At 37.4% G+C, this 13,981-nt stretch overlaps 1 protein-coding gene across 1 annotated transcript; it reads right to left on the bottom strand.

Annotated features, from left to right (window-relative positions):
- Window positions 1-6,698: 6,698 nt before the first annotated feature.
- LOC122292955 (protein SMAX1-LIKE 3-like) lies at window positions 6,699-10,058 on the bottom strand. Its single transcript, XM_043101534.1, has 3 exons — window positions 8,614-10,058; window positions 8,270-8,516; window positions 6,699-8,178 (listed from the first exon to the last, which is right to left on the bottom strand). Exons 1-3 carry the CDS (start codon window positions 9,816-9,818, stop codon window positions 7,024-7,026), a joined length of 2,607 nt encoding a protein of 868 aa, XP_042957468.1. The 5' UTR covers window positions 9,819-10,058; the 3' UTR covers window positions 6,699-7,023.
- Between the last annotated feature and the right edge of the window lie 3,923 nt (window positions 10,059-13,981).

Raw genomic sequence — 13,981 nt, 5'->3', positions numbered from 1 at the left:
ATTCCCAACTCAGAAAGTAAAGACTGGACCCAAATTAATTCACAAGTGGCATGCGCTAGGGCCTTATATTCAGCCTCAATACTGGATCGAGCAATGGTAGACTGCTTCTTGGAGCTCCAACAAATCAAATTAGAACCATAGAAAACACAATGGCCCCCTGTAGACTTTCTGTCATCTGGACACCCTGCCCAGTCAGCATCGAAAAATGCAGACAAAGTTGGTGTAACGGATGATGTAATAACCAAACCATAATCCAAAGTATGCTTTAGGTAGCGCAAGATACACTTTATAGATTGCCAATGGGAGACACATGGTGCATGCATGAATTGACAAACCCGATTGACTGAAAAGGCTATATCAGGCCTGGTAAAGAGCAAGTATTGTAGACTACCCACAACACTCCTATAAAGTGTTGGGTCTTCCATGGCAGATGAATCGAAAGCCGAGAGTTTCATAGACGGAGACATGAGACTACTGACTGGTTTACAATTGTCCATATGTGTCTTCTTAAATAAGTCCAAAATGTATTTACGTTGAGATAACAGTAGCCGAGTAGAAGTACGATGACATTCAACACCCAAAAAATAATGAAGGTCACCAAGCTCTTTCAGAGGAAATTCAACACTCAAAAGATGAATAAGATGAGAAATAGCATGCGGGTCCGAACCAATTAGGATCACATCATCAACGTAGACCAAAAAATAGATGACAACAGATTGATGCCGATAAACAAACAGAGATGTATCCGACTTAGAAATCACAAATCCAAGCTCAAGCAATTTTCGACTCAACCGTGCATACCACGCACGAGGGGCTTGTTTCAGTCCGTATAAAGCTCGATTGAGCTTACATACATAATGGGGAAATTGGGGATGAACGAACCCCGTAGGTTGGGACATGTAAACAATTTCATCTAATAAACCACGCAAGAAGGCATTTTGCACGTCCAATTGGTGAATGAACCACTGAGAAGAGAAAGCAACGGAGAGAACCAACCTGATAGTTGCCGGTTTCACCACTGGGCTGAAAGTCTCGGAATAATCCAGTCCCTCAAGTTGACTGTAGCCTTTGGCTACTAATCGTGCCTTACGCCGTTCGATTGAGCCATTGGAGTGAAACTTGGTTTTGAAGATCCAGCGACAGCCAACGAGATTGTGAGAGGGAGCCGGAGGTACAAGTGTCCAGGTATTATTGGAAAGTAGAGCTTCAAACTCGAGCTGCATGGCTTTACGCCATTCGGGGAACCTAGAAGCCTTGGTAATAGAGGACGGCTCATCTGGAGGAGTGAGAGAGGTAACGTGAGCTCTGGGTTTTGGCCAAGCCACAGTGCCGTCGGTTCTAACTTTTGGAAAATGGAGGTTGGATTTGGATCGAGTTTGGACAGAGTACTCAGATGTAGGAGCCGAGATAGACGCAGACGCTGGGAGAGTTAGGGGAGCTTGAAGAGAAGAGGGAAATGCTACAGTGTGTGAGGAAGATTCTGGAGGTGTGGTGATAGATCACGTAGGACTGGTGGGCCGGGTAGATGTGTGGTGATTTTGACCGTGGTCCTGGAGCGTAGGGTCAATTGGAGTATGACTTAATTCCATCGGGTTTGAAGGACAGGAAGATGTGGGAGATATGGGCCGTGAGGGAATATGAGGTGTGGGCTGTGAGGGAATATGAGATGTGGGCCGGGAGAGGGAGTTATAGGTGGGTCGGGATACAGGTGTAGTTGAGGTAGGAGGGGAAGAAGGTGAAATGGACCGGACGGGTAGGGAAATGGGTAGAGTAGCGTAGGAAGGTTGAACTGGGCTGATGTTGGTCTTTTGAAGTGGAAAACTGTGTTAATCAAATAACACATCTCGGGAGACATACATTCGTCCAGTTGGAAAATGAAAACAGAGATAGCCATGATGATTTGGGCTCTATCCAAGGAAAACACATGGAAGAGAACAATAATCTATTTTGTGTTTGTTAAAAGGCCGAAGATTAGGCCAACAAAGACATCCAAAAGTTCTCAAAAAATTATAATTTGGAAGTTTATTCCATAAAAGTTCAAAAGGGGATTTATTGTGTAATACAGGTGTGGGAAGCCGATTGATCAAGTACACGGCAGTATTGAAAGCATCGGACCAAAATTTTTGTGGAGAGAATGAATGAGCAAGAAGAGCAAGACCAGTTTCGACTATGTGTCGGTGTTTTTGACAATTGAAGAGTTATTCTAGATGGTTCTTTCCTTTAGCTGAGCTGGCTCCTTCTTCAATTTCACTAATAGGCAGAAACCTTCTTTTTATCAGTATAGCATGTACATAGGGAGATAAACCAAGCGGCGACTGGTTGGCAAGACAAGGAGCATATATACGACGATACGAAGGAATTTTTGGAGGATCAGAGCATCCTTAAAGAGATTTAAGGCATATTTAGAATAGATAAAGCAGGCATACTAGTTTTACATTGTAAATGATCTGGTTTACAAGAATTTTAGGCATTCAATTATCACGTTGATCATATTGATACATGGATTTCTCGATGATGGAATATTTACAAAATGTCGGCAAATGTGAAACGTGAGATGTCCAGCCAAAAGGAAGTTACCACGTTGTGAATTTTTTCAAATTCCAATACGCATTGATAAAGGCAAAAGGTTGTAGTAGGTCTACTTCTTATTACAATATAAGGATTACATCAACAAGAAGATAATAATATTTTGCAATCTGAAATTAATCTCATGCTCTGTCAGGATATATGGGAGACCAAAAAATCACATTAACATACTCAAGTTAACTTCTTTTTCATGCCTTGCCACCTTTTTTACTCATCTATCTTTCTTTTCTTTTTTTTAAGTTTTTTTACTCATCTATCTCCTGCTCGCATCCTTGTCTGTGGCACTGCCCCACACGAAGCTTAGCCAGCTCTGTCTCTCTCCCACATACAGTACTAAGTGCTTTATGCATCTAACTAATCATGTTTAGCAGATACGATATGGACTTGTTGATCACGGAAGACCCAAAAGCAGTCTTATTCATGTGAGGCTTGAGAGAGAGACAGAGAGAGAGGATGATTCCGCTCCACTTTGAGTCTTTGACTATTATTGGGAGTTGGAGATCCGAGGCGTCCCTTACTTTCATGTAAAATTCACTTACGATAGAAAGAGGAGCTTTAAAAAGTTGGAGGTCTTATGGAAAACAGCCATCGCCTGCTTTCTTTCCCTAAAGACTGCCCAAAGCTCAAGCTGATGAAACTTTGTCTATACACCAATCCTTTTGTGCAGTGGACGTGGCCATCTCTCTCACTCTCTCTCAGAAGTTTAATGGTGTGGAAGCTTGTCTTGAGTGGTAGTGTTTGTTTCAATTCAAAAGTAAACATGTTGCCTCAAAAGTACATACATTTTGACTACTTTAAAGCATAAGTTCTTAAAAGAATAAGATCAGTGGCTTCATGATCTTCAAATTCTCTTTTCCTTTCCCTTTGTTTTATTTTTTTATTTTTTATTTTATTTTTAAATTGCAGTGATTTCTAGATTACGTTCTGATAGCATATGTCGAAATCGTCTTGAGCAAGATCTTCTTTATAATTAAAGAGCCTTTATGGCTTTATGCCATTGGGATGATCTTCTTTATAATTAAAGAACCTTTATGGCTTTATGCCATTGGGATGAGTAAGTAGCTCAATGATAGATTTCCATAAGAATGATAACTACAGTAGTTCTAATGATACATTCTGAAACAATTTATGTTTCCGTGCAACAAACAAATCAACTGTCCCTTTTTCTGGGTCCTAGTTTACTGTTTGACTAATCCCCATCTTGGACATTGCAGAGTAGGAAACGGGCCAACTCTTCAAGACGGTGTTTGCATGTTCCCCCATACACTGGCACTTCTAATGGAGAAAGATAGAGCCAAAGTTCTAATGATAGATTTGCATGTAAAGATTCTAGCATCGGATCAAGTCATATAATGATATATAGAGTAGCGGCTCAAGCAAGCTTTCAAAACCAGTGATTTCAGCCTTAATTTTTCTTCCAATCCACATAGTTTAATTTAGTTTCCCCCACTCACTACAACTATATTGATCAAGCACATTAATTTCAACCCTTCATGCTTTATATATTCTTCTCCCGAGAGAGAAAATGTTTTCTGTCGCCACGCACCTTCTGTTGTTTTATACGGTGCTGCTCAGTTAAGAAAAATATGGAATATGATGCATTTGGGGGGTACATTTCCAAGAAGATGCTCCTTTTTTTTTTTAAGTTTCCTCAAGTCATTGAGGATTTCAAATCTGAAAAACAGCTAAACATAGACAAAAAATGCAAGAAGATTAACTAAGTAAATGAATAATAATAGGCTCTCACACCGCAACGGGACAGGAGATAGTCTCTGGCCATCCAGAACAAGTGATAATCTTGGACAATGTAACGTGGAAAAATTCTAAATATCTTACTATCATTCCACTCTTATTTTATTACATTACAAGGACGAGACATTTTTATATAATTCTTTTGGCCTTCCAAACTGTTTCTTTTTCTCCACTAGATTGAAGCTGTGGCGCGTAGACTACAAGAAAAACGGGCTTTTGCGACTAATTTATAGCAATGAAAAGATTATTAACAGTCTTTTCGTTGCTATAAATTAATCGTAAAAGCCCGTTTTTCTTATAGTGGCATTTCCTTTTTGGGTATATCTTGTGATTATCATTTCTAAGAATTTCATGTAAAAACAATTGATTTTATTTTCACCTGGTAATCTCAATAAGAGTCATAGGTCACCATGACTACTTAAAGAGAAAAACCTCGATTAAGGTTTCAACTTTGCTTGCTATGCGAGGCCACTGGTTTCTTGTACACAGGAGAAGGTATACAACTTTAATCCGACCAAATTTCTCAAAGCTAACATCGATTTTTTTCCCCTTTTTTTTGCAGATTTTCCCTTCTTCTTCTTCTTTTTCTTCCCCACTTTTAAGATGATATGTTCCCCATAAAACCACTATTTTTTCGGTTTTTCCTTTGCTTTGAGCAAGAAGAATCAATACCCATGTCAAGATTAGCCTTTGTTTTTTTACATAATTTTCGTGTTAGGCCGGAATTGGCATCATACAATATCTTCTCATATCTTAGTAGCCTTATCGTGTCAGTAATTGCAGGATTAACATGAAGAATTTGTATCATCGTGTTAAGTTCGAATTCATGTATCGAGTCGAGTTCGAATTATGACATAAGAGTCTATCTTAATCTTAATCATTTGATTAATCGAATCAGCCCTTTCGATATTAATCTGCTAATTTCATGTCGAGTCAACAAAACAATGAGTTTTGTTCCAACATACTACCAAGTTCAAAGTATAGCTAGCGTGACCATAAAGTAGGAGCTCTATCCGATGGCCATTTGTCATGTTTTATATTGGAGGGTCCCATGTCCTGTATATTACTGAAAAGTATGGTACTTGAAAGGATCTTGAACTTAAGAGAAGCACAAACATGTTTATTGGAGAAGATTAACTGATCTGCATCGAAAACAAATGTGCAATCATCAAACAATTAAGCGTACTTGAAACCACTAAAGAAGATGTTGAAAGATAGGCACTCATCTATCTGTCAAAACATCATAAGATTTAACAATGACATAAAAAAATCGACATTCTCAACCAAAGTAAAGAGAGAACAAAATAAAAGTAAAGAAAGTATGCATAAGTGAGGTGAGCAACACATCAGGTCCTACTCTGTAATATTTCAAAAGAAAAAAGACATCAATACTCGAATGATTGTTGTACTTGTAAGTTCCTTGCATAAATATTTATACTTTAGATTCTATATATGGCTGATTTCAAATTTGTGATGATGAAGTTCCTTTAGTGATTCTAAAGCAATATGGTCTGCAGATTAGATGCTTCTCTTTGTCTTTATATTGATCTTCTTCAGCGCAGACACTTTTCCAAGATGAGAATGTTAGGTCTTGATACCAATCGCATATCTTTTGAAAAAGAAAAATGAAATTCATCTCTACCTCTAGGAAAAGTGATACATGCCTTTAATTAGGCTTGTGGAAGATTTTTCTGTTCTCTTTATAAAGTAGCCCTACGGCCTTTACATGATAACAATTAAGGGTGTGTGAGTTTCTTCTTTATTTTGCTTTGCTAGCTGCTCCTCAAAGAGAGAGAGAGAGAGAGAGAGAGAGAGAGAAATGCTTTATTACATTAGGAGCTTCTACTGCATGTATGAATAAGAACATGTCATGCAGAATTTGTAGTTGGGTTTATGACTTTTTATATATGTTCAAAATATGGAATCACTGTGTCCCATTCTCTCTCAAAACACAGGTAGGAAATGAGAGAATAAGCTGCAAGAAAGAGCAAATATATGATTTATCCAGTCTCCTTTAGAACATTGTGCAATCATTGTCCAGTGCTTTTTAAATCCAATAAACTAATATTGCAGCATGGGATGTGCTGAAGTGCTTTCTGCATCACTTCCCCATAATTTATTTGTTTTGAACCAAAGAACATTCACAGAAGTAATGATGGTCAGGCATTAATGAGTTTGATGGATTTGACTATATTGAGGTGAAGACATAAAAAACCTTTTTGCATTCATTGAATCATTGCCTTCCAGTTTACAAACAGGCCTGGCTTCTATATGCTGTTATGCAGAAGTTTCGTACCAGAAAATTAGAAATCATACTTTGTAGATTGAAAATTGAGAACATAAAAAAAGGAAGAAAGCTGTTACTTAATAAACGGCTGCAATCTGAAATCATAAATCCCAAAGAAAAGGAAAAACACATTTCGCAGTGCAGCGTGCAACCTGTTACATGCAGCAATAAGAACGTAAAAAATACACCAATATACAATAGCCCTGCATGGCCAAATCCTACCACTACTAACACAGGAAAATCCTCGTGAACGGCCTGTATTTTTTCGTCTTTTTTTATCCCTCACCAAAAGCCTGTATTAAAAAGATTTCAAAAAACAAAAAAAAAACGACGACAACAACAACAACAAAAAAAGTATCAGCCCAGTTAGAAGATCAATCCATCCTCCTGTTACAAAATCACAACTCTTGAACTTTGAAGGTAACTTGCATATCCACAGATTCCAGAATCCCAATGATGCCAACTGAATATTTTTTATCTCCATTGTCTTCTACGATCGAAATATTCAAATCTAGTGAGAGGGATGGGCTTTTCTCAACCAAGTCATCCTCAATATTGGTTTTTTGATCATTCTCGGCATGTTTTTGCTTTCTTGGGGAGGAGCAGGCCGCTCTGGACACTGAGCTGGAACTTTCACAAGTGAAAATGATAATGGCGTCCAAGAGAGAGACAGTATCACCACCGGGAAGAATTACTCTTCCACTTTTAATTGCTTGCTTGATAGCCTTTTGAGAACAGTAATCAATTTGATCTACGTCTTCCATGAAGAACACACGATGAGGATTCTCATTCACTGCTTCGCCAAATTTATCAAGATAGCTGGAACCGAGTTCGTCTGATCTCGTTCTTTTGTTTTTGGATTCCGCAGTTGAATCAGCCCTCGTTGAAGAGAAACTGCTCAAACTAACCGAAACAAAGTTGCTTTGAGAGCCAAAAACAAGTTTAGCAAGCTCCCTTGCAATCTTTTCCTTGCCATCATTATCAACACCTAAGAAGAACATCCAAGTTTCTTCTTTGCTTTCTGTGTCTTTCAAATTGCCTTTCCTTATGCTTTTTCCAGACCTGCACTGAAGGATAGCTGTCGCAATCTCAGGAATAATGTCTTTCTGCCAGGAAACCTTTTTCTCTAATGCATCACATAGTATCTTCAAGTTCTCAGCGCTAAGCTCTCTAAACATCTGAAGGCCAACCATATCCTCCATTACCTCACTTGAAGAAGCCGAGTTAGGGCTAGAATTTGGATTCGACAAAAGGTCTGGTTTAGGGCCATTTCTCTCTGGAATGAACTCTCTCAAATTGCTTTCATAGCCTTCATCATTAGTTTCAGATATCCAAAACTGTGGTTCACTTGGAGTATGTTTGGGTTCGAAGGTGATAGGCCAACTGAAGTGGGTCTGATGCAAGTCGGGGTTGCGCTCATATGAAGAGACTGATGTGGAGGAAGGAGAGGGCGAAGTGAAAATGAAGGTTTTGTGAGGGATATCAGGGTACTTATGGCCTGAACTGCAAAATGAGTTCCATTTCTTGCGGAGACCCCTGACACTAGTAAATTCCTGTGTTAATAGAGATACAAAAGCATGTTAGAGTATAACTTTTATCGAGAAAATAGTTTTGATGGTAAAAATGAATGAATAAGACTGAAACCTGATCATTCAAAGAGTCTTTTCTGCTGCCTTCCTTCGACTGTCGGAGCCATGAAGGCAAGTTTGAGGTAGTGGAAATGGTGGCGGTCTCTTTGTTACAAAAGTCACTACCAATGCTTTGAACTTCTCTGTTGAACTTGGCCATGCAATCGTTGCAGCAAGTTAGGCGCTTATCAAATCCAGTTTCAAGTAGTTGCAAAGCAGGCACTGTGTCGGATACCTTGCTTCTGGCTTGAGCTTGCAAATTACTGGGAAATCAACAAACAGTTAATTTAAAATATTATTTAAAAAAAAAAAAAAAAAAAAAACAGAAGCGGAATGTCATATTTACTACACGAAATTTACCTTTCAAGATTGAGAGTTAGGCTCAAGCTGCCAACCGGGATAGTAAGAGGGTGAAGATCCCAAATAGTCTCCAGAGAAGGGTAGCCTGTCTTGCATTTCATGTAAGTCTGAAAAGTGGCAATCCCAAAGAGCCAAAATCTTCCAGTTTCACCAATTCCACACATCAATCCTTTAAGCCCCATGATTATGTGCTCCACGGGACAGTAGTACTTTCTCCTTTCTTCGCCATAAGCTGACGAAAACTCAGAAGTACATTTGAGATCACCAAGATACAGGACAACCCCTCCTGTAATATAAGATTTCACTAGGCACCCAAGCTCCGTCAGCTTCTGCTCAACATCCTCCTTGGAGGAGTTCCTCAGAGAGAAGAGAGAAAGACTAATAAATTTCATATACCTTAACTCCCCGGGAACATCTCCTCTTTCACATTTTTCCATCACTCCCCTAAACACGCCCTCAGCGCTTGCCAGACACTCCCCCACAATAACAGTGTTTCTTTTTCTTTTGTTCGAAAGTTCATTCAACACACTCATTACATCTTCACTTCTGAATTGATCCAAGGATCTAGCTTGTGACACTTTGAACTGACTAAAATGTGGAGAAAGATGCATATTAGTACCTAGAACTAGAGCCTTGGTGCTTTCCATCTTGGATTGGCTACTCATAGAAGGAGTACTTCTATTTTGAGAACAGATCTCCAAAGAAACAGCTTGTTCTACCCTATTTTTCACTTGGGTGCTCGAAAAACCAGCCTCTCTCATGACTCGACTGACACTTGGGTCATCTAAAATAGATATTATGAGCTGTTCTAACTCTATTTTTAGAGCTAAAATAGGCTGTTGCTGGTTTTCAATAGAACCACGGCGTTGGTGAGCCTGCGCCCGCTTGAAGGCTGCAACCAAGGCATTGGAGAGGGAAGGGATCAAGTAGCGAGGGCCTAGTAGAGGGCTTGCAGAGGAGGCAGGGAGGCGGTTGAGTGCAACATTGAAGCAAAGCTCTAGGGCCTTGCATTGGAGAGGGTGAGAATGGGATTGAAGGCAGGCCCTTTTCAGAAGACCAGTGGAGGATGAAAGCATGGCATTAGCAACATGGAGAGGAGTCACTTGGGCATGACCTCGGCGTTTAGCAAGGCTAACCGCTTGTTTCACTATGCTTGTTGCCTCAGCAGTTAGACCGTGCTGTATACTGCAAAGACTGGATCTCATCTTCTTAATTCTTACTGAATATTCACAGCTAAAATCCTAGCTATATAAAGAAAGGACACTTGAGACTCTTTAAGGGTTTTGGCTTAATGGGTTTAATTTGGATAGAGAGAAAAAAATGCTTTAAAGCATTGTTGAGGGAGCTAGGCGACTAGGTGAAGGTAGCAATATAATGAGGAACTAGTTATCTGGTTTATATTTCGGTTGAGGAGACTCATGAAGAGGCTTTGTGTCAGATATTATGGGATGTGGGTTTATGCTTTTCTTGTTAGTGAGGGAAATTTTGTCCTTGTGTGCTTTGCATGTGAAAGTGGACTGCATGTGATGCAACTTTGCCCCTCTCTCTATCTCTAGACGTAAAGGAATGTGGATGGTTAAAAGCTGGTCTCACAATATTGTGCAGACTATAAAATATATCTTAAAGCACTGAACTTTAAACACTAGGAATGAAATAATCACTTTTGTTAAGAATAAGCTCAAAACTAGATGATGAAAAGAGAAAGAGAAAAGGTAGAAAAAGATAAAGCAAAAAAGGGAGGGTCATCCACCAATAACCAAGACCTGAGAAAAAGATGGGAGGACTGGCTGTCTGTTTGGAGGAATAGGAAACTGTGCTTGCCATTTCTTCTTCTTCTTCTTCTTTATTTTTTTTTTTCAAACCTCCGTTCTCGAAGAGGAGGAATAATGCCTTTGATGATAAATACAAACTCCAGCACAGGAAAACATCTTCCCTCTCTTCAATCAAAAAAAAAAAAAAGCTGGCTTTGAGGTACCCTTTTAAATCCTGGGTTCTGTTTACAATATAATCTTGCATGAACTATTTGGAAATTCAATTTTATCCCAATATATGTTGTTTTATGTATTTGCATGATCATAAATATTTTTGTTTTCTATTTTAAAATCTTCTTCGAAAAAATGAATGTGAATACGAAGAGATAATTAGGTGCAGTTTGGATAATAAGATTAAATGAGATGGTTTTAGATGAAAATTGAAAGTTAAATAAAATATTATTATAATATTAATTTTTAATATTATTATCATTTTATAATTTGAAAATTTTGAATTATTTATTATATTTTATGAGAAATTTTGAAAAATTTGTAATGATAAAATGAAACATTGTAATGATCTAGTGATTGTTCTATGAAAAAATAAAGTATATGGATTAAAGTAATTATTTGTACAAGTCCCAAATATATAAGTCTTGTGCATATTCTCTGTAAAATATAATATAATATATATATAGACTGCACCATAAAAAATTGTAAAAAAAATTTATTTTTACGGTGAAATCTACCTTTTTTTTATAAATTATAAAGAATTTGCAAGAGACAGTATACTTGAACATTGTAAAAATCATTATTTATATGATTAAATATCTGGAAGATAAAATTGACGAGTAGATATCAAGACTAAGTAGAGCAAAACAAAATTCATAGACGGGGTAGGAGAGAATACAAGGAAGATTGACTCGCACACTGAATGTGATTCGGTGTTATTTTTGTCAAACTGACAATGGTATTGGGGTGACATCTTTGGTTATTGTTGGGCTTCACCGTGGGCCAAAAATGACATTCTATGGGCTTGAGGCTCAGCTAGAAAAATGAAAAGGAAAACTCACGAACAAGTAGGGCTGTTGGAGAGATCAGAGAGACAGAGAGCATTATAACTCACAAAATGTGATTCCGTGTTATTTTCTTAGCAATTTAACGGGACCGTGGCAGACCGGCAATGGGTTTGGGGTCTAAAAAGGGAGATCCCATGGTTATGATTTACCTTCGTTCATATAATCTTTTTAAATTAGTTTTAAAAATGAAAAAAAAAAAACTACTATGCTGCCCAATAGTTACTGCTCCATTTTGACTTCTCAACGAATTTTTTTTATTTAATAATTAAGAATGTGATTTATAGTGTATTAATATATATTTTATATATTTTTTAAAATATTTAAAAATGATAAATAATGTGAATCATAAAAAATACTACTTTTACACTAGCGGTCACTTGCAGCGATAAGCTGAAAGCGGCACAGTAGTGTTACTCTTTAAAAATATAATATAAATAGTTAAATTTACTTCTTCTCATCTACTTAAGTTTTTAAGATAAGTGATAATTTTATATAATATCATAGTATAAGTCTCGATTTCGAATCCTGTATTTATATTTACATTTTAATATAATTTAATTAAATATAGTAAGTGTTGAGAAAAAATCGCCGCATAGGAGGGAAGTGTATTAAGTATCAAGAATATAATACCACCTACAATCATTAATTAGTCAATATCGATGTCACATGCATTAGTCCTTTTAAAGTAGAGTTGGGTCTCCCTTGAAACGTTGCGCAATAAATAAATTCACGTCCCCAAGGTATATTAATTTCAAAAGAACCCTACTGCCTAATCCTTACATCTTCAGTTAACGCTTGTGTACGTGGTTCTAAAGGAACTGCTTTATATTGCATTGTTCTTACAGTTTTGCTGTAACTTTCATTATCTGCAGCAGAGAATTTTTTTCACTGATCACAAGCAATTTATGCCTCTCCTTTCCTTTTGAGCCTTGGATATATCATATGTGACTGTCATTATGGAAAACTATACACTCTTAAGGACATAAAGAGTGGAAATGCATATGTTTGAGGAGAGAGAGAGAGAGAGAGAGAGAGAGAGAGAGAGAGAATTTGCGAGATCATTTTGTCTCTGGTTACCCATATTTGTTTCTTGGATCCTATCACAAATCATTTTCAGAGAACGAGATAGCTATTGATCTAACCAGAAATGAAATTAGGATGTTGTCGCAGGCTGTTGTGACAATATGGGGTCTTCTTGGTAAGACCTGCCGTCCTGCCGGAAGCTTTGTTTGTCCTCAAGTTCCAATTCTTTTATGTGCCTGAGTGAAGTGAAATGCCCCTTGATTTATGATATGCACTATACTTCCTCCATATTCTCTGTTCTTCCTTTACTTTTGGTTGTGTTTTCTTCCATTTTTTTGAAGATTTTGATTTTCTTTCAACATTCTGACTGCTATTTTTTCAGATTTGACCAGCTTTGACACCCCCCCAAGTTTCGAGGGACTCATTCATTGGTCTGTATCGTCACACGCTGACATCCAGTACTTGCATGCATGAGATAATATCATATGTGCATAGTGTTCGACATTATTTCAGAACCTCCCCTGCATAGTTTTCCCCTTTGACATTATTTCAGAACCTCCCATCATGTGCATAGCATCATTGATGATGAGTATAGTAATATAAAGTACAAATTTTAAATAAACAAATCTCCTCTAAACATTTTATAAAAAGGTAAGTACTATTTATAAAAAATAATTTTTTAATATAGAATTTATTCTTTTTTATAAAGATTTTTGTAAAACTTATCCATTTAAAATTTATATAAATTATTTTCTCATACCTGAATGAATAGTCATTTATACTTAAAAAGGAGAAATGTCAATTTTCAGTTCTCTCTCTAATAATACTACCAGCTTCTTAAAATTAATAAATAAATAAATAAATAAATAAATAAAAGGGACCGGATGATTCGGATTATAGGGATACGAAAGGCTCTATAGTTCAATAATGAAGGAGACGGATAACTTGCTTCCAAGTAGCTAAGCCTATCATGCAAGGAGAGGAGAAACAGGCTGTGTGGGAGACAGCTTGGAAAGTAGCAGCCTAACCTGAATCAGACTTTCTCCATTTCATCAACCTACTTTATACCAATTTCTGCGGTGGAGCTCTCTCCAAGTTATCATGCTTGAAAGAATAGCTGTCCCTGTGCCTGTTTACAATTTGTCAGAACTTTGAAAATCTCTACCTAAGATTCTATCATTTCATCACTCAGATTTTCATTTAATGTAAGCATGTCCCTGTACAGTAATTAAGTACATCACACTTATATCCTCCTCGCACCTGTCGTTTACGTTATATCACATCAATAAATATAATTAAAATTGATAAAATTTAAAGGAAAAAAATTAGCGTTTGCTCGAAGAGATGGGCTGCATGTGAATCTGTGATCATTTATATTTCAGGAAAAATCGGATGAGAACTCTTTTTCCAAACATGAAGAGTTGAACCTATGGCCTCCCTTTCCCATGGCAGCTAACAATCTCATGGCTTTAGCTACTTTGAGAGACAATTAGCATGAATATATGAGACCGAATC

Source organism: Carya illinoinensis, chromosome 13 (assembly GCF_018687715.1).
Source record: "Carya illinoinensis cultivar Pawnee chromosome 13, C.illinoinensisPawnee_v1, whole genome shotgun sequence".
Classification (NCBI taxonomy): Eukaryota; Viridiplantae; Streptophyta; class Magnoliopsida; order Fagales; family Juglandaceae; genus Carya; species Carya illinoinensis.
Note: the sequence above shows the minus strand (reverse complement) of the source record. Positions and strands in the feature narration are given on the sequence as shown.